We start from the raw sequence: 21,644 nt of genomic DNA, 5'->3' as shown, positions 1-21,644 counted from the left end.
CTCTCGGGACCTCGTTGAAGACCAATTACGGTCGCCGGGCTAAATGAGTTTGACACCGCTGCCCTACATCTTTATTGACAGTGTGTGTGTTTGTGTGTTCCATGTAGCCGTGCAGTTGTCCATGCCTGACTTCCATGCTAAGATGAAGAACAAGCTGCGTACCAAGGCCATCAGGGCTGACATGGGGGTGTGGCTGTCTGTCTGTCTCAGCTGTGAGCTTCAAGCAGCCCAAGGGACTCTTCTTCCAGGGTGAGACACAGGGGCCTTTTCTTAATTAGATTTGCTCCTAAGTCCTCTCTCCTCCATCCTCTCTGGCCTCCTTTTGAAAAAGGTCAAAGGTAATCGAGGAGAGGGAAAGTGGATGAAAATGCGCTTGTATGAAATGAGAATATCCTTCTCCAATTGCAAGTCATCAGGCAAATTACGTTTACAGGGTGGAATATCAAAATAAATGTATAAAGTGACAAAAACACATTTTGTTAGTTGTGCAAGACATCTTATAGACAAAAGGATAAATAACATATTGTTTTTAAATGTTGGCATGCTTTTCTCCTTTGAGAAAACAATAGCTGATTCAAAGGGGTGTGGCAGATTTCAAAACTCTTCCGCGAAGGGACTTGGGTAGAATACACTTGTGCTTCCTCGCCAAAAGTAGGCTATCGAGGAGGGGAGGACCACCTTCAATTTGCCTACTAAAGAATTGACATACTCCTCGACCACTTATCGGTTTCCGGGACTGAGGACAGACTTTTGAACAAACAAGAAAACTCCAGGATGGAGAGGGTAGGGGTTGGAACAGGAAGGGGAGGGGTTTTTCTTCTTCTTGGAATTGCCTCGATAGACACATCCTGACTATATTCAAATACCTTCCTGACATCTCTTACATCTGATCCCCTTTTTTCTTTCCCATAATGCCCCAGACCAGAAGGCGGTGCCCACACACCTGCCCCTGGCTTCATCCAGGTCTTCTCCGGCCGATGAGAAGTTGCAGACGACACTGGAGCAGCTGGCACAGCTTGACCTTTCCTACAGGGGTCAAAAGGTTAAGCACAGACAGAACATCCAGCCAATGTGTCCGTTGACAAATACACCTCATTAAGGACATGCACTGTATAAAGCGGACATAGCATTAGTATTTTAAAAATAAATGTTTATTTAAGCCTTATGATCTGTAAATACTGTGGTAAACTGTGGGGTGTTGGGTTGAGCGTGTACAGATTAACACAGACAGGGAGGTTCTAGTCAGAAAACAGGACTTTACTAGGCAGCAAAATAAACATAACACAAAGTAACTTAGGTTTGGCTTAGTCCTTCTCAGATTCTGCTCTGTGTCTGTCTCTCAGCCATGCAGGCTCCCTTTATGTGGCCTGCACGACTGGTTGGCACTCTCCCCTAATTACCTCAACTTGGGCCATCAGCGTCGGGGTTCCCAGCCAGTGTACCCCCATCAGAGGGAGCCAACATTGCGGCACATACCTCCCCTCTATCACCAACCTCCTGGGTTTACCAACATAGAGCGTCATTCAGGACCTGTAACACCGCCTCTGTGTCCTCCGTCTATCGCACTGTCTGGGGTAGGTGTGCCTTCTTTATGTCTGTGAGGGGAGAAGCTATTGCAGCAAAGTTAGGTACAAATCGATGGTAGTAGCTTGCTAACCCCAGGAATGACTTCTCCCAGGAGGCCGCTGCCAGCGGCACATGCCAGTACCCCTTCGTCAGGTCCAGGGTGCTGACATATCTTGCCTTCCCCAAGCGGTCAATCAGGTCGTCCACACGGGGCATGGGGTAGGCGTCGAATTTTCTGACCTCGTTCAGGCCCCAGAAATCGTTGCAGAAGCAGACGGTTCCTTCCGGTTTCAGTACCAGCACAATAGTCTAGACCACTCACTGTAAGACTCCTCCAGTACCCCCATCTCTAGCATTGTCGTCACTTCCCGCTGGACCACCGCCCTCTGGGCTTCTGGAATCCGGTATGGCCATTGGCCATTTACGCACTTTTTCTCCCAGACGTGTGGGGATATGATGTTCCACGAGATCCGTGCGCCCCGGCACCTCGGAGAACACGGCCATATTCCGCTGGACCAAATCTCAGAGCGCTTGTCGTTGGGTCGGGCTGAGGTCTTCCCCCATGGCAACTTCGACAAAGGGCGGGTTCTGCTGTGGCCGGGGCCACGTTGTGCACAGCGCCTCTCGTGCGTGCAACTTCTTCAGTAGGTTCACATGGTAAAGCTGGAGGGATTTTCTCAGCTCCGGTTGGCAGACCTTATAATTGACGTTGCCTACCCGCTCGACGATGTCGTAGGGCCCTATGCCACGTTGCCAGGATTTTGATCTCCGTTGTGGGGATCAGCAACAAGACCTTCTCACCCGGGTGGAACTCCTGATTGGGCCCCCCGGATGTATACACGCTCCTGGGCGCATTGCGCCTGGGCCATGTGCTCTCTCACCACTGGTCAAATCTCTGTCATCCCCTCTATCACCAACCCCTGGGGTAGACGTCCCCGGACACCACAATACATACAGTATTTTTTATGTATGATTGATTGATATTGCTAAGATCAAAGTGTAGCCACACAGAACATTCCAAATGGTAATGTTCGGGGTCATCTGATGCTCCATTACTTTTACCAATATACTACTTCTTTCTCAAATTCTGCTAGAAAGGATATTCCGTTAGCTTGTATGTTGCATACTACGTACCAATAGATCACATACTAGCACTGAGACCACAGCGTAATTGAGCAAGCGTTTACCTTAGAACTTTTATTTGACACTGGACCTTCCGTTTCAGAATGTGCTCTAGGCGCCTGGTTTAGGTTGATGGATGTTCAAATGGACCAATCATTCCACTGTTTTGGAGTTATTGAATTTTCTACCCGGTCCCTAAACAAAACAGACTATACGGTGTTAACTACATTAATTATGCATTCATTCTATAATAATGCATTCATTCTATCGATGTAAGACATTATTTTGGTGAGCACTACTTTATTTAGTCTTCTGGGGCAACAATTTATGACAGACAAGAAGCTGCATGTACCTAACTATAGTTGACAAGCAAATGGCCTTTCAAACCTCAGAAATTATAATATGGCCTACTAAATGTCGAAAATTATAAGTAGAAACTTGTCAAATTAAGGGTGAAAGTAGCTAGTACGCTATACGGTCCAGTATGGAGTATCAGCAAACTTTTTGAAGTGATTTGTTTGACAATAAGATGAAAACATCATCACACAACATCAATGATATGCGAAACTGAGCCTGTGCAGACCGTGGAAAACAGTAAACGGAATAGGATGTATACATGCCGTGGCAGATTTAGGTATAGGCGACATGGGCAGCGGCCCAGGGCGGCACGGGACGCCCACACAATTGTTTTTGGAATGGTGACATTTGCGCAATCTGTTTTCTATCGCTCATTTGCACGTCACGTCAATGATATCATGTCACCGTGTGGGACTGTGGGTCAATTAACCTTGTCGGAGTGGCCGCCCTGATTCTAGTTTGTGAGCCAGGCAGGCTACTGCCTGGGAAGGTCTCCCACTCAGAAGTACGAGATGGAGAGGGGGGTGGGGGTAGGTTGACCTCAGGTCTCCCCACTGGAAGCCTGACGTAGGGGGAATCTATCAAATATCGCACCTCTAACTTTGTACAATACTAATGCAATTAGTAAAATCAGTCACACTAAGAAATTATACCAAATAAACCACAATTCATTCATAATACTGTGAATATATAGTGTCACAGACATATTTTTGCATTTTTTTTCTGGTTTGTGCGGTTAAGAATAATATAAAACAAGTCTGCACACCACCAAGGTGAATTGGTTTAGTCTTGACTCTTGGTTAACAGTGTTGAGGAATGGGTAATGTATTGATACTCGAGTGCCAAATCAACACAAATTTGTTGCTATTTGTCTTTGTTACTTCTTTTTGATATTTGAGTCTTATTTTGGTATATATTTTATTTTTATACAGTTTTAAATGTTATGATTATTTATTTGTGTTGTTCCAAGTGGAGGGGGCTGAAGGGGGGGTTCGCTCAGGGAGCCACACAAGCGAGAACCGCCACTGTATACATGCCACAGCATACGTGTTACGGCTGTCGGGAGAGAGAGTAGACCAAGGCGCAGCAGAGTTAGTGTTCATCATTGAATTTAATAACAGAAAGAACACTATACAAAACAAAACAAGAAAACTGACAGCCAAACAGACCTGTCAGGTGCAAAACACTAAACAGAAACAATTACCCACAAAACCCCAACGGAAAAACAGGCACTTATGTGTGACTCCCAATCAGCAACAACACTCTACAGCTGTGCCTGATTGGAAGCCACACGGCCAAAATCAATGAAATAAACCAACATAGAAAAATGCACATAGAACGCCCACCCAATGTAACACCCTGGCCTAACCAAAATAAAGAACAAAAACCCCTCTCTATGGCCAGGGCGTTACAATACGTCAAGTTTTTCGGGTTATTGTAAATGGGATATGACGTTTATATGAGTCAACTCAAGAACAGAATACTTGAGTATCCCGAATAATAACGGGATATTGGTGTGCATGTAAACGTCATCAGTGTTAAAAAGTAGGCCTATTTGGTAATAGTAACATTTGAAAAACACCAGTGCAAAACCATTTAAGTGTGTTTTCTAAAAGCTTTAGTTTATCATAATTAGGCATTCAAAATATTTATTATAAAACATAAACTAAAACCTTAACTGTGTGAGTAACCTAAATCCATGAATCAACTACCAATAAATACAGATTCAGTCAATCCACATGTCTATAAGAATAATAGCTCGTCATCCTCCTCGGGAACCTACATCAAAACCACTTAGACAGCCATTTCACAGCCATTCCTCCTACTTTGGGAAGTATTCCTGGAAGGAACAAGGTAGCTGCAGTCCCTATAGTATCCAGCGCTGTGCTCATAAATGAGGGTTTTTTCTCTTCCTCTTGTGCCTTCGCACCCTTAAGGGCATCTATCTCTCTTTGCATTTGTTGTGCTCTGTCATCAAACCCTTGCTGGAGAAGGTCATTCTGCTCCTGAAATTACAAGGTTTGTTTTTACACATCACGGACTGTGTCATTAAAACAAAACACATACACACAGTTAATCTTACCCCTACAGATATTCTAGTTTTAAAGTGTACTTCTCAATGTTTGTGTTTTAGGTTCCTACCTTGAGTCTGGCCTGCAGAACTCTGTCATGCTCTGCTATGGCATTTCTACTGTCTCTCTCCATCCTCTCCATCAGCTGGTTCACATTCTCCTCATACGTCCTCTGCTGGTCCGCTCTCAACCTCTCCTGGACAACCAGCTGCTCCTCCATGGCTCGATTCTCCCGCTCAGATGCCTCCCTTTTTGCTTGCTCGGCTGCAGAGGGAGAGAGTATGAGTGACAGAGAGAGACCAAGGGAAAGAGAGAGTGATAGGTAAGCCTTCATGTGGTGGTCATTAGAATGTTGTCGTCAGGTTGCGTGTTGTCATTTTAGCACACTGATTAGGCAGATGTTAGTTTTATATTTATTATATCACCTTCTGCTCTCTGCTCAGCTTCAGTGAGGGACTGGTCTGCTGACAGGATGGCCTGACCAATGCTGGCTTTCCTTTCCAAGTACTCCTTCAGTACCTCTTCAGCCTGGAACAATCACACATAATATTTAACTTTCAACATCACATCAGTGCATTCATAATTCCTTTGACCAGCATCCACAAAACATGATAATTACATAATATCCTAAAATAGCACCACCTCCCCAACATACCTTCACTCCCCTGCCTCCCTCAGATCTGTATTCGCTGGTGGCCAGTTTCAGGTCGTTGCAGTACTCTTTGTATCCTCCAGGGGTCATGTAGGAGCCATCCCTTATTTTCTCCTCCAAGGGGGCAAAGATACATTCGATTTTGGACTCGCATGCCTTCTGGGACTCCTTGTAGTTCCTCTCACAGATCTTATCGTACTCCTCTTGAAGCACTTTCTATAGAAAGAGGTTGGTTCAGAATGTACCAGAACAAACCAGAATGTCTTGGTTCAGTTGAGGTAATAAATGGTGAATAATCTGTGAATGTGCCCTTGAGTAAGGCATTTAACCCTAATTACTGCTGTAAGTCGCTCTGGATAAGTGTGTCTGCTAAATGACTAAAATGTACATGTAAGTGTAGCATAAAGGGGTAGCTCACCCAAATGACAAATTATCCTCATCTTGCTAAATACATGCATCACTGAATTGAATATTGACTCATTGAATATAGAATCTACATTCCCATACCATGAGCTCCAACTGGTACTTCTGGTCGTCGTCTTTGAAGGAGTTGTTGATGAATATGGCCACAGCCTCCTTCTCCATGGCAGCATGCACTTCAGACAGCTCCTCTTGGGTCTCTGTGGGGTAGGCTACCCAGTCAGCCATACCCTTCTGGTAGTGGGCCCTGGCCCTCTCGATGGCACTGGAGTTCTCAATCTGGGCCAGCGCCAACACAGCATTGTCCAGGCAGGGGATCTGCCCGCTCCGGATGGCGGACACATACGTCTCTGCCAGGTTTCCCAGCACTGCAGTAGAGGGCAGGAAATCAGCACATCTGGTAGTTGTGGTAGTGATGGTGTGATACTGTGGTGGTCAGTGGTGCTTGTATAGAAGTAAAGTAAGTAGTAGAATTAGTAGTAATTTAAGTACTAATGGTGTTGTTAGTTGTACTGGTCATGGTACTTGTAGTAATCGTAATTATAATAATAGAGGAAGTGGTTATAGTAGCAGCAGTACTTTAGTTGTATTATCAAACATCATGACCTACTTTCATAAGTGCTTTCCATCCTCAATATCAGTGTTGTAATACTCACGTCTGCCGGTAACTTTCAGGCCCTGTTTCAGGGTCTTGGTCTTGGCCTCATTGAAGACGTGGTCACAGAACTCCTTGGCTTGCTCCACAAAGGCAGGCTCCAGGTCAGCATCGGTCAGCTCCTCTATACGTCTCATTTTGTCTCCGCTGGCTGGCCTCTCAAACACAAAGCACCAGCGAGGAGAGAAATAGTTCCGCAGACAGCTACGAGGCAGGTTGTATGCCTGATCTTTCTTACTATGACCTTTGTAAATGAAAGGAAAAGTACATCAATCATTAATTAACAAATTAAATGTATAACCGTGACATTTTTTGTGGAAGAAAAGCATTTAATATTTTTATATCCAACATGTCTTTTGTAAAAGTATTGTTAACTTTGGTAAATTCAATCTAACCATGGTTTAGAATAAGAGATTAAGTTAGCTGTGCTAGCATGTGTTCCCTTCACCTGTTCTTAGTTTAAGAGCATTCTCCAAGTACTCATTTGCTGTGATGGGTCTCCCATTAAACTCCAGGGTCAGGGTGAAATCTCTGACTGTCCACACAAAGGAAGGAAAGTAACGCAGGTACTCTGAAGATTCCTCCCCGTCTCGCTGGTTGGACTTCACCTTGATGTGCTCTGTCAGTTCTGTCACATAGCTGTAGAAGGCGGTGTTGAGGACAAAATGAACCCAGATTTACTAACATGCAGTATAGTGCTGAGCGATTAGTGCTTTTTGAGGTCGGTTCGGTTGTTGGAGATGAAATGAACCCAGACATACAACACTACACTATATTTCTTTATAGGCCTGCTGAAGGATACTGTAGTTTCTCCAGTGCGTTGTTGTCGATGGTTCCCATGCTGTTGTACACCAGAGTACTGCTGAGCAGGACAGCCAGGGAAAAGATCCAGTTGTCATTCTTCTCATCACCCTGCAGACACAACAGAAGGAACACATTGGTACTCTGTTCATACTAGAGTGAAATCAAGTCAGTAACTAAATGTCTACTCCATACGCCGTTTTATGGGCTCCCTACCTAAATAAAGGTCAAAGCTGGAATCCTTAATTGAAACATTAACAAAGCTGCACCCTAACTCAGTTTTGGTTAAAAAAAATAATAATTAAAAGCTGAAGGATGGGCCTAGAGAGATGTAACCACTCAAATTCATAGACTGAGCTATGGGTGCAATGACTCACCATCCGTGACATCATAATTGTAGTTAACCATGATGTTATGCAGAGTTTATTTACATTTACAAACATTCAAGTAAAACAAGCTTATATTTTGGGTTCTGATGGGGTATGACAGTTGAACTAAGCTCATGGATTATTATTTATTTGTTATACTCTTTAGAATCAATGGGTATATATCATACATTTATAAGTCAGACATTATATACAATTGATGACATCAGCTCTCAGTACTAGACATAGTTTATTGAGATAGCATGGGATTTTACCCATAGCAATGTTATATTCTGTCATCTAAACAATCTGAGCCATAAAAGGTTTTTGACAGAGAGTGAACTTTGACCTCCCACCTTCTCCACATCCCCCAGCCCCTCTGTATCCAGCAGCACCAGGGTGTGGTCTCTTTTTTCAGGGTGAGGCACACACCACATCCAGATGCCCTTAGTTTTGGACTGGATGGTGGCTCCCAGGGCAAAACCTTGAGGACAGAGGATAAAAACGGTTCTTAGGATGGAATCTGTAAAGAGCCAGCAGGATGTAAAGTGTTTACTCAAGGCTGCTGGTTTTCAGATTAAACTTTTTGTCTAGTTATACTGTATATCATACTGACAAACTGAAAGTGAAACTAGCAGCCAGTGCAAAACGGCACCCTGATCTACACAACCCATCTATGTGGTTCGAACTAAATAATTTTTTGATGTTTGCTATGCTGTCTGGTTGTACGTTATGGTGTAAAAGAGAAACTGTAGTTTCCACAATGCAATAACAGGATGTGTCAAATTTCCAATTTTGCAGAGAAAAAAAACATCAAATCATAATGTGGTCAGAACAGGACAAATCTGTACTTTGGTGCAGCATATCTCTCTAACTCTGAATGACAAATGCAGTACATATATAGACATGCTGTACATAAGTTAACACTTTCTGTTTCACATTGCGATTACCCTATCTTTATGAGAAATCATTATCTTATACATAATCATTCCTTACCATATAAGTGTTGAGGCCTTGCATATTGTTATGTACACTGAACAAAAATACATGAAACAATTTCAAAGATTTTACTGAGTACAGTTCAAATAAGGAAATCAGAATATTGAAATAAATTCATTACGCCTTAATCTATGGATTTCATATGCATATGTTGGTCACAGATACCTTTTAAAAAAAAAGTAGGGAGGTGGATCAGAAAACCAGTCAGTATCTGATGTGACCATCATTTGCCTCATGCAGCGCAACACATCTCCTTCACACAGAGTTGATCAGGCTGTTGATTGTGGCCTGTGAAATGTTGTCCCACTCCTCTTCAATGGCTGTGCGAAGTCGCTGGATATTGGCGGGAACTGGAACACACTGTCGTACACATTGATCCAGAGCATCCCAAACATGCTCAATGAGTGACAAGTCTGGTGACTATGCAGTCCATGAAAGAACTGGGACATTTTCAGCTTCCAGGAATCGTGTACAGATCCTTGCGACATGGGGCCGTGCATTATCATGCTGAAACATGAGCTGATGGCGGCGGATGAACGGCACAACAATGGACCTTACGATCTCGTCACAGTATCACTGTGCATTAAAATTGCCATAGATAAAATGCAATTGTGTTCGTTGTCAGTAGCTTATGCCTGCCCATATCATAACCCCATCGAAGGTGAGCATTTGCCCACTGAAATCTGTTAAGACGCCGAACTGCAGTCAGGTCAAGACCATGGTGAGGACGACGAGCACGCAGGTGAGCTTCCTTGAGACATTTTCTGACAGTTTGTGTAGAAATTCTTCAGTTGAGCAAATTTCATTTGTTCATCAGTTTCATCTGCTGTCCCTGTGGCTGGTCTCAGACGATCCCGCAGGTGAAGAAGCCGGTTATATAGGTCCTGGCCTGGCATGGTTACGCGTGGTCTGCGTTGTGAGGTCGGTTGGACGTACTGCCAAAATGACGTTGGAGGCTGCTTATGGTAGAGAAGTGAACATTCAATTCTCTGGCAACAGCTCGGTGGACATTCCTGAAGTCAGCATGCAAATTGCACACTCCCTCAAGACATCTGTGGCATTGTGTTGTATGACAACTGCACATTTTAGAGTGGCCTTTTATTGTCCCAGCACAAAGTGAATGGTTTAATCAGCTTCTTGTATGCCACACCTGTCAGGTGGATGGATTATCTTAGCAAAGGAGGAATGCTCACTAACAGGGATGTAAGCAAATTTGTGCGTAACATTTCAGAGAAGTAAGCTGTATATGGAAAATGTGTATATGGAAAATTTCAGGGATCTTTTATTTAGGCTCATGAAATATGGGACCAACACTTTACATGTTGTGTTTATATTTTAGTTTGGACTTTGGTCGGACCATAGATTAAAAAATACTTTAGTGGATGTGCTCACCTTTTTTCTCGCCAGCCAGCTTGTTCATGAGGTAGGACTTGCCGGTGCGGTACAGCCCGACCACCGACACCACTACCACATGCTGGTCAATCTGGTCCAGGATGTCCAGTGCACTGCGGACCACACGCAGCTTCCCATCACTGTCGTTCTCTATCAGACATACTGGTTCCTTCATGGGTACTGTCTGGCCTGCCATGATGCTGTCCTATAGAAACACTGGCAAGGACACACATAAGAACTTTTGATTGTGTGTGTGTCATAAACATCCCTCAACTTTTTTTGTGCAATTAAATGTAAAGTGATAAAGGCGCCACAGGGGCTGGTGATGTGGAGTGAATAAATGCTGATCATAACAGATTGGGTTTACAGTGACACAAAATAATTATTTCATCTTAAATTGTTACTTGGTGTCACGTTATTTTGTTAGTGTAGGCTGGTCAGCACGTGGCAGAGGGTATTTGGTTTATGTGGTTCGGGGTGTGTGTATTATGTAGAGGGTAGTTGATTTGTGTATTCCGGGGTTTTTTGGTCACTGCTCTGTTAGTCTATGTTCTTTCTGGTTAGTCAGTTTCTGTGTTTAGTTAATTGGGGTGTGGACTCTCAATTGAAGGCAGGTGTTGTCTAGTTGCCTTTGATTGAGAGTCCGACATATTGGGGTGTGTTTGTTTGTATTGGTGGGAGGTTGTCACTTGAATTGCTGTCTTTTGCCGTCAAGTCTGTATTCGTCGTCCATCGTTTTGTTTGTATAAGTGTTTTCATTCAAGTTAATTATGAGCACTCAACCCACTGCGCCTTGGTCCATTCCTGACGACCGTCGTTACACTTGGTTTCTTTCAACACAGGAGACTAGCCTATATCACATTTTATAGTTTACAAGAAACGGACACAATATTGCTCCATGAATTGTCAAATATCAAACTGTTACGATCGCTAATCCACGGATTATCAATCTGACCAAAGTCACCCTAAAAAAGACGCAATAGTCTCCTACAAGCCAGAATTTGAATACAATTATATTTATGTGGACATAGGCACCTAAAACTTCTTACCTGGGAATATTGAAGACTCATGTTAAAAGGAACCACCAGCTTTCATATGTTCTCATGTTCTGAACAAGGATTATTGCACTTTTACTTTCTTCTCCAACACTTTGTTTTTGCATTATTTAAACCAAATTGAACATATTTCATTGTTTATTTGAGGCTAAATAGATTTTATTGACGTATTATATTAAGTTAAAATAAGTGTTCATTCAGCATTGTTGTAATTGTCATTTGGTTTAAATAATGCAAAAAAAAAGTGTTGGAGAAGAAAGTAAAAGTGCAATAATCCTTGTTCAAAACATGAGAACATATGAAAGCTGGTGGTTCCTTTTAACATGAGTCTTCAATATTCCCAGGTAAGAAGTTTTAGGTTGTAGTTATTATAGGAATTATAGGACTATTTCTCTCTATACGATTTGTATTTCATATACCTTTGACTATTGGATGTTCTTATAGGCACTTTAGTATTGCCAGTGTAATAGTATAGCTTCCGTCCCTCTCCTCGCTCCTACCTGGGCTCGAACCAGGAACACATCGACAACAGCCACCCTCGAAGTAGTATTTTATCTAACGGGTGGAATCCATAAGTCTAAATATTCCTGTTACATTGCACAACCTTCAATGTTATGTCATAATTACGTAAAATTCTGACATTAGTTTGCAACGAGCCAGGCGGCCCAAACTGTTGCATATACCCTGACTCTGCGTGCAATGAATGCAAGAGAAGTGACACAATTTCCCTAGTTTAATATTGCCTGCTAACCTGGATTTCTTTTAACTAAATATGCAGGTTAAAAAAAATATACTTCTGTGTATTGATTTTAAGAAAGGCATTGATGTTTATCGTTAGGTACATTCGTGCAACGATTGTGCTTTTTTCGCAAATGCGCTTTTGTTAAGTCATCCCCCGTTTGGCGTTGTTGGTCTTCACACAGTTCGCAACGAGCCAGGCGGCCCAAACTGCTGCATATAGCCTAACTCTGTTGCACAGAACGCAAGAACACAATTTCCCTAGTTAAAAGAAATTCATGTTAGCAGGCAATATTAACTAAATATGCAGGTTTAAAAATATATACTTGTGTATTGATTTTAAGAAACGCGTTGATGTTTATGGTTAGGTACACATTGGTGCAACGACAGTGCTTTTTCGCGAATGCGCTTGTTAAATAACCGTTTGGCGAAGTAGGCTGTGATTCAATGATAAATTAACAGGCACTGCATCGATTATATGCAACGCAGGACAAGCTAGATAAACTAGTAATATCATCAACCATGTGTAGTTAACTAGTGTGTCACGTCCTGACCAGTATAAGGGTTATTTGTTATTGTAGTTTGGTCAGGACGTGGCAGAGGGTATTTGTTTTATGTGGTTCGGGGTGGTGGTTTATTTAGTAGGGCGTTTGATTTATTATTCCCGGGTTTTGGGGTAATGTTCTATGTTTGTATTTGTATGTGGTCTCTGGTCTTTTGTATTTCTATGTCTGGTTTATTGGGGTTGGACTCTCAATTGGAGGCAGGTGTTTTCTCGTTGCCTCTGATTGGGAGTCCTATATATGGGTATGTGTTTGGTTTAGTGTTGGTGGGAGATTGTTTCTTGTTTTGCGTGTGTGAGCCTGACAAGACTGTTTTGTTGTTCGTGAGTTCTTCTTTTGTTATTTTGGTGTTCACCTTTATTGAAAATAAATACAAGATGAGCATCCACATTCCTGCTGCGTTTTGGTCCTCCATTCCCGATGACAACCGTTACATAGTGATTATGTTAACATTGAATGTTTTTTATAAGATACATTAAATGCTAGCTAGCACCTTAACTTGGATCCTTCCTGCACTCGCATAACAGGTAGTCAGCCTGCCACGCAGTCTCCTCGTGGAGTGCAATGTAATCGGCCATGATCGGTGTCCAAAAATGCTGATTACCGATTGTTATGAAAACTTGAAATCGGCCCTAATTAAATCGGCCATTTCGACTAATCGGTCGACCTCTAGTTTCTACTGACAATTGCGATGTACAAACTATGGTATAAGGGGACGACAACATTGTTGTGCTGTGCTCACTCGAACAGGAAGGTAGCACGGCAGTCCTTCATGGGCAAATTCTGTCATCCAACTTTGTCTGGCATTCTCTGGATTTATGGGCTTTCAAGACAACTGGGATTGAATCAAGATTGAATCATGACGTCAGTGATCGTTCTAGGAGCTCTAGAAAGAGGCCCAACTTCCCGACTTGGAATTCCGAGTTGGATGACCGTATTTTCCTAGTCTGAGCTAGTTTTTTCCTGAGTTCTTAGTTGTCTTGAACTCACTGAAGTCTGAGATTTCCCAGTTCCCAGTTGGTTTGAATGCGGCAGAAGTCATGCTGGATTGACAGCATGGCCAATGTTGAATGTTTATCCTTTTAAGCTTGGAAAATAGACCATTAAACCCAGACTTAGACCAAATCAAGTCAAATCCAATTGTATTTGTCACATGCGCCGAATACAACAGGTGTAGACCTTACAGTGAAATGCTTACTTACAAGTCCTTAACCAACAATGCTTTAAGAAGTTAAGAAAAAAAGTGTTAAGTAAAAAATAGAAAATAAAAGTTACAAATAATTAAACAGCAGCAGTAAAATAACAAGCGAGGCTATATACAGGGGGTACCGGTACAGAGTCAATGTGCGGGGGCACCGGTCAGTCGAGGTAATTGAGGTTATGTACATGTAGGTAGAGTTAAAGTGACTATGCATAGATTATAAACAGAGAATAGCAGCAGCGTAAAAAAGGGGTCTGGGTAGCTCTTTGATTAGCTGTTCAGGAGTCTTTTTGCTTGGGGGCAGATGCTGTTAAGAAGCCTTTTAGGCCTCGACATGGCGCTCCGGTACTGCTTGCCGTGCGGTAGCAGAGAGAAGAGTCTATGACTAGGGTGGCTGGAGTCTTTGACAATTTTTAGGGCCTTCCTCTGACACAGCCTGATATAGAGGTCCTGGAAGGCAGGAAGCTTGGCCCTAGTGATGTACTGGGCCGTACGCACCTACCCTCTGTAGTGCCTTGCGGTCGGAGGCCGAGCAGTTAACCTACCAGGCAGTGTTCATGCATGTTTCAGTGTTATATGCTCGCGTTGAGGCAAGTAAGTAATTTAGCTCGTCTGGTAGGTTCGTGTCACTGGGCAGCTCATGGCTTCTGGTCAGCGGGGTGGTGGCACTGGGATCCTCATCTCTCCCAAGTGGACATTCTCTCTTTCTCCCCTGACCCATCTGTCTATCGCCTCCTTTGAATTCCATGCTGTCACAGTTACCAGCCCTTTCAAGCTTAACATCCTTATCATTTATCGCCCTCCAGGTTCCCTTGGAGAGTTCATCAATGAGCTTGACGCCTTGATAAGTTCCTTTCCTGAGGATGGCTCACCTCTCACAGTTCTGGGTGACTTTAACCTCCCCATGTCTACCTTTGACTCATTCCTCTCTGCCTCCTTCTTTCCACTCCTCTCCTCTTTTGACCTCACCCTCTCACCTTCCCCCCCTACTCACAAGGCAGGCAATACGCTTGACTTCATCTTTACTAGATGCTGTTCTTCCACTAATCTCATTGCAACTCCCCTCCAAGTCTCCGACCACTACCTTGTATCCTTTTCCCTCTCGCTCTCATCCAACACTTCTCACTCTGCCCCTACTCGGATGGTATTGCGCCGTCCCAACCTTCGCTCTCCCTCCCCCGCTACTCTTCCCTCTGCTCAAACTTATCTCCTGATTCTGCCTCCTCAACCCTCCTCTCCTCCCTTTCTGCATCCTTTGACTCTCTATGTCCCCTATCCTCCAGGCCGGCTCGGTCCTCCCCTCCTGCTCCGTGGCTCGACGACTCATTGCGAGCTCACAGAACAGGGCTCCGGGCAGCCGAGCGGAAATGGAGGAAAACTCACCTCCCTGCGGACCTGGCATCCTTTCACTCCCTCCTCTCTACATTTTCCTCTTCTGTCTCTGCTGCTAAAGCCACTTTATACCACTCTAAATTCCAAGCATCTGCCTCTAACCCTAGGAAGCTCTTTGCCACCTTCTCCTCCCTCCTGAATCCTCCTCCCCCTCCCCCCCTCCTCTCTGCGGATGACTTCGTCAACCATTTTGAAAAGAAGGTCGACGACATCCGATCCTCGTTTGCTAAGTCAAACGACACCGCTGGTCCTGCTCACACTGCCCTACCCTGTGCTTTGACCTCTTTCTCCCCTCTCTCTCCAGATGAAATCTGGCGTCTTGTGACGGCCGGCTGCCCAACAACCTGCCCGCTTGACCCTATCCCCTCCTCTCTTCTCCAGACCATTTCCGGAGACCTTCTCCCTTACCTCACCTCGCTCATCCTTGACCGCTGGCTACGTCCCTTCCGTCTTCAAGAGAGCGAGAGTTGCACCCCTTCTGAAAAAACCTACACTCGATCCCTCCGATGTCAACAACTACAGACCAGTATCCCTTCTTTCTTTTCTCTCCAAAACTCTTGAACGTGCCGTCCTTGGCCAGCTCTCCTGCTATCTCTCTCAGAATGACCTTCTTGATCCAAATCAGTCAGGTTTCAAGACTGGTCATTCAACTGAGACTGCTCTTCTGTGTCACGGAGGCGCTCCGCACTGCTAAAGCTAACTCTCTCTCCTCTGCTCTCATCCTTCTAGACCTATCGGCTGCCTTTGATACTGTGAACCATCAGATCCTCCTCTCCACCCTCTCCGAGTTGGGCATCTCCGGCGAAGGCCCACGCTTGGATTGCGTCCTACCTGACAGGTCGCTCCTACCAGGTGGCGTGGCGAGAATCTGTCTCCGCACCACGTGCTCTCACCACTGGTGTCCCCCAGGGCTCTGTTCTAGGCCCTCTCCTATTCTCGCTATACACCAAGTCACTTGGCTTTGTCATATCCTGACATGGTCTCTCCTATCATTGCTATGCAGACGACACACAATTAATCTTCTCCTTTCCCCCTTCTGATAACCAGGTGGCGAATCGCATCTCTGCATGTCTGGCAGACATATCAGTGTGGATGACGGATCACCACCTCAAGCTGAACCTGGGCAAGACGGAGCTGCTCTTCCTCCCGGGGAAGGACTGCCCGTTCCATGATCTCACCATCACAGTTGACAACTCCATTGTGTCCTCCTCCCAGAGTGCTAAGAACCTTGGGGTGACCCTGGACAACACCCTGTCGTTCTCCACTAACATCAAGGCGGTGACCCGATCCTGTAGGTTCATGCTTTACAACATTCTCAGAGTACGACCCTGCCTCACACAGGAAGCGGCGCAGGTCCTAATCCAGGCACTTGTCATCTCCCGTCTGGATTACTGCAACTCGCTGTTGGCTGGGCTCCCTGCCTGTGCCATTAAACCCCTACAACTCATCCAGAACGCCGCAGCCCGTCTGGTGTTCAACCTTCCCAAGTTCTCTCACGTCACCCCGCTCCTCCGCTCTCTCCACTGGCTTCCAGTTGAAGCTCGCATCCGCTACAAGACCATGGTGCTTGCCTACGGAGCTGTGAGGGGAACGGAACCTCCGTACCTTCAGGCTCTGATCAGGCCCTACACCCAAACAAGGGCACTGCGTTCATCCACCTCTGGCCTGCTCGCCTCCCTACCTCCGCTCAGTCAAAACTGTTCGCTGCTCTGGCACCCCAATGGTGGAACAAGCTCCCTCACGACGCCAGGACAGCGGAGTCAATCACCACCTTCTGGAGACACCTGAAACCCCACCTCTTTAAGGAATACCTAGGATAGGATAAAGTAATCCTTCTAACCCCCCCCCCCCCCTTAAAAGATTTAGATGCACTATTGTAAAGTGGTTGTTCCACTGGATATCATAAGGTGAATGCACCAATTTGTAAGTCGCTCTGGATAAGAGCGTCTGCTAAATGACTTAAATGTAATGTAAAATGGCTGTGCTTCCCTTTGTTATCTGTAATAGTTTGCAAGCTCTGCCATATCCGACGAGCGTCAGAGCCGGTGTAGTACAATTCAATCTTAGTCCTGTATTGACGGTTTGCCTGTTTGATGGACGACGTCATCAATGCACTAATTGATGAAGTCAGTGACTGATGTGGTGTACTCCTCAATGCCATCGGAAGAATCCCAGAACATATTCCAGCAAAACAGTCCTGTAGCTAAGCATCTGCTTCATCTGACCACTTTCTTATTGACCGAGTCACTGGTGCTTCCTGCTCTGGATGAGGGTTTCCTGTTTGCTTACGGCCGTATACAGCTCATTGAGTGCGCTCTTAGTGCCAGCATCGGTCTACGGTGGTATATAGACAGCTACTAAAAATATAGATGTAAACTCTCTTGAAACATAGCGTGGTCTACAGCTTATCGTGAGATACTCTACCTCAGGCGAGCAAAACCTTGAGACTTCCTTAGATTTCGTGCACCAGCTGTTGTTTACAAATATGCACAGGCCGCCGCCCCTTGTCTTACCAGGGGCCGCTGTTCTATCCTGCCGAATAAGCTTAAAACCTGCCAGCTGTATGTTAATCATGTCGTCGTTCAGCCACAACTCGTGAATCATAAGATATTACAGTTTATGTCCTGTTGGTAGGATATACGTGCTCATAGTTCGTCTATTTTATTATCAATTGATTGTACATTGGCTAATAGGACCGTTGGTAAAGGTAGATTACCCTCTCAGCGACGATCCTTACAAGGCACCCGGACCGTCGTCCATGATATCTCCATCTTTTCCCCTGCGAATGACAGGGATCATGGCCTTGTCGGGTGTCTGGAGTAAATCCTTCCCGTCAGACTCGTTGAAGAAGAAGAAGAATTCCTCCAGTACGGGGTGAGTAATCGCTGCCCTGATATCAAGAAGCTCTTTCCGGTCATAAGACACGGTGGCAGAAACATTATGTACAAAATAAGTTACAAATAACGCGAAAAAACATACACATTAGCACAATTGGTTACAGGATCGTAAAACGGGAGCCATGTCCATTGGCGCCATTATCACCAACCACACACCTACTCCACTGAATAGCAGGCTAGTAGATTACTTTCCAACTCCTGCAGTTAGCCCATCCTTCCATTGTTGAATTTGCGATTTTAAACTTGTTGTGTAATGTTTATGTCCACTGGCCGATGAGCATCAATACGTTTTATCCATCATTTCTCTTCATATGAAAAGGATTTGCCAGTAGATTGTCAACTTAATTCATGATGATGACTGCTAGCTTGCTAGCTAAGATTTTGAAAGTATGATGTTGACATGATCACTCCTATCAAAGCTACGGTAGATATAACGTGATTTGACGTCATTTTACCTGTGGCCAATGACCTTGAGCCTTCTTGGATGGGCACTTCTAATGTAACTCTATGGCAGCACCCAAGGGGCTTGAATTTTCAAGCTCTCCCCATAGATTTTGCAGTGACGTAGTGTCCCCATAAGTAACAGAACACTGAGCCAATCACGGTGCAACCAGAGAACATTACCAACCCCAACGCTCCTTATTTTACGCTAGCTGCCTCACCACCACAGAAAGCAGAGCTAGGCTGAAACACCTACATTTTGGAGCTGCATTACTCAAGAAAGCAAAAAAATAGAACATGTTTGCATGTGGCTTTGATAAATCAATTATATATATTTTTACAAACCGATATGTGACACGTATTAATGCCAAAATAACATGCAAAACAGGCACACGAGCAGTGGCGACCCCTGAATGACGTTTCACTCATACTACCTCCAGTCTCCATTACTTGCAGTCAAACGGAGCTGCGGAGAAAGCTGTACGCCCATCAGCGCAACAGGAGCAAGCCCAGCGCAACTCATTACAGGACATCAGATCTGGACGACGGTCCCCGTGCTGGATGGGAAACTCCAACCAAAACGCATCAGCTACGACAGCGTTAAACAGAAGGACCAGAAAGCCAAACAAGCTTACCATTTCTTCTATAAGAGGAGGCATTCAGTGCGCCCCCTACCAGAATTACACCCTGGACAGAGTAAGAGTCAAGCTGGATGGAGAGAAAGGACGGAAAACACTTCCAGTTGTCATCAGCAAATCTCCAGAGCCAAGATCCTACGTTGTGGAAACTGCACACGACACCATCACGCGGAGAAACAGGCGACACCTTCAGTTACCTACTCCAGAGAGACAGCAGCAGAACAACAAAGGAGTCCCCCAGTCTACCAGTGAGGACAGCACACAGGTCCCAACTGTGAGCCAGCCAACTCCCATCCACTCACTCTGATCACCACCTCAGCCAGCCTCACCACAACTGGTGAGAATAAGCTCGAGAAGTCAAGAGGTAAAACTACCACTGAGGTTCAGAGACATGAAAGAAACATGCTTACTTTTCTGTTCTGAAAAGAGCAACAAAATCATTTTTTTTTTAATTAAGAAAGAGGTACATACAGCAACTGTTTCGGGACAGAATAATCCCAATGTTGCTGTGGACAAAGGGCTGTCTACACCGATGTCCTAGTTGACACAGTTACGTGTGTTGTCGATGTTAAAGAAAAACTAAACTTATGTTACAATTTTTTTTTACTGACATTTAAAATCAGGCAATTAACATGCAGTCCACAGAGCTATTATCTGCTAGTCATCATTGCTTGGTTAGTCATATTCGGTTATGACGATGACACACAACCAATTGTCACGGTTGTCGCAGGATGAAGAAGCGGACCAAAGCGCAGCGTGTGTATCGTTCCACATTTTCTTTATTAAACTGTGAAACTATGCAATACGTACAAATAAACTGAAATAAACAAAACAGCAAACCGTGACGAAGAGTTACAACATACACTTACACAAAATCAACCTCCCACAAACCCAGGTGGGAAAAACAACTACTTAAGTATGATCTCCAATTAGAGACAACGATGACCAGCTGCCTCTAATTGGAGATTATCCCAAAAAACCCAACATAGAAATACAAAAACTAGAACATAACAACATAGAAAATCTAAACTAGAAAAAAAAACCTGTCACGCCCTGACCTACTCTATCATAGAAAATAACAGCTTCTATGGTCAGGACGTGACACCAATCAATTAGGGACAAATCTATCAGACATCACTACATTTCCCCTTTTCTGAGAGAAATCAAATCTATAACATCCTCTCTACGGAATACAAATATTCACCCTGTGGACCGTTTCAATACAAACCATTTCTGAATTATTAAACATAACTAAACCGGATTACTCACTGCCTGGCCTCCATCATGACAATAACCAAACTCGAGTTATCAGTGTAGCCTGTTATCGCCTGGATTTGTTGAAATATCTTCACGCCAGGCTTCCGTCATAACTGTCAAATTATTGAAAAAAAAGAGAAAGATCATTCTCTAGTAAGTAATACTAGTCCTGTGTGAATAGGGCTGTAGTAATAACTCCTGTAGAATTAAGCATTTCTTGCAGTAAAATGATACACCAAATGTAGGCAAAATTTGGACTTGGGAACAGGACTGGATAAATATGATTTATTAATTTCTTGAGAGAAGGCAATTCTCAGTTAGATACCATCTGTAGAGGTGCTGGCTTTATCATAAAAACATCATAAAATCTGTTAGTACTTCAACAACATAAAATACGCATCGAAGCATCTTATCAGAAACAAGTTGGGTCGTTGTCAGAGCTTTCTTTGTCCTTACAACCGGTCAAACAGATGTCATTTGGACATTTTGCACAAAAAAATCTTTCACGTTTTTTTGTTGTGTTATTGTATTTTCTTCCCAGTCCATAAACGTCTTTGCTACGTGAAAGATGACCGAGAACTTTACCGATGTCAACTAGATATAATTAATTATTCAATCGATCTATTACATTATTCTGTTGAGCAAGGGTTTATTTAGTCATCTAGGGCAACATATAATAACAAAAGAGAAGCTACATGTATCTGATTATAGACAGGTTGACTAACAAATAGCCTATCAAAATGTCGGAAATTCTAATCAGAAACATACCTAAATCAGGCAAAATAAATCCTGCAACCTCTGACAAAAAAATCGTTCTGCAGTCTTTGACTGTAGCCTATAGCACATTTTCTATATTTGGAGATTAGGGTTGGGTGCGGGCTTCAGATTGTCACTTCATCACATGTAGTCGGGCGGTTGGGAATGGGTTATTAGCAATTGCGGCGGGTGAGGGTGAACGAACAGCTGACCCGCGCACCACTAGTACATGACCCACACTATGTCAACAATAGCCGAACATAACCAAAAGTAGTCGACCGAAGCACGTTTCCTCACAGTCAGCT

At 44.1% G+C, this 21,644-nt stretch overlaps 1 protein-coding gene across 4 annotated transcripts in view; it reads right to left on the bottom strand.

Moving 5' to 3' along the window:
- Positions 1 to 4,137: 4,137 nt before the first annotated feature.
- Positions 4,138 to 21,644, bottom strand: part of LOC106582236 (guanylate-binding protein 3-like) — a 46,682-nt gene continuing 29,175 nt past the window's right edge. For 3 of the 4 annotated variants that reach the window (XM_082967113.1, XM_082967115.1, XM_082967112.1), the window contains 10 exons: positions 10,402 to 10,617; positions 8,367 to 8,494; positions 7,647 to 7,756; positions 7,293 to 7,483; positions 6,846 to 7,088; positions 6,277 to 6,557; positions 5,773 to 5,985; positions 5,543 to 5,645; positions 5,188 to 5,381; positions 4,138 to 5,051 (listed from right to left, as the gene is read on the bottom strand). In XM_082967113.1, coding sequence (XP_082823239.1) covers positions 4,830 to 5,051; positions 5,188 to 5,381; positions 5,543 to 5,645; positions 5,773 to 5,985; positions 6,277 to 6,557; positions 6,846 to 7,088; positions 7,293 to 7,483; positions 7,647 to 7,756; positions 8,367 to 8,494; positions 10,402 to 10,597 — 1,881 coding nt within the window. In that variant the 5' untranslated portion in view covers positions 10,598 to 10,617 and the 3' untranslated portion in view covers positions 4,138 to 4,829. Of the gene's footprint in view, positions 5,052 to 5,187; positions 5,382 to 5,542; positions 5,646 to 5,772; positions 5,986 to 6,276; positions 6,558 to 6,845; positions 7,089 to 7,292; positions 7,484 to 7,646; positions 7,757 to 8,366; positions 8,495 to 10,401; positions 10,618 to 20,595; positions 20,697 to 21,644 lie in introns of all 4 variants that reach the window. The other variant, XM_082967114.1, reaches the window with a different exon arrangement.

Source organism: Salmo salar, chromosome 21 (assembly GCF_965601325.2).
Source record: "Salmo salar chromosome 21, fSalSal1, whole genome shotgun sequence".
Classification (NCBI taxonomy): domain Eukaryota; kingdom Metazoa; phylum Chordata; class Actinopteri; order Salmoniformes; family Salmonidae; genus Salmo; species Salmo salar.
Note: the sequence above shows the minus strand (reverse complement) of the source record. Positions and strands in the feature narration are given on the sequence as shown.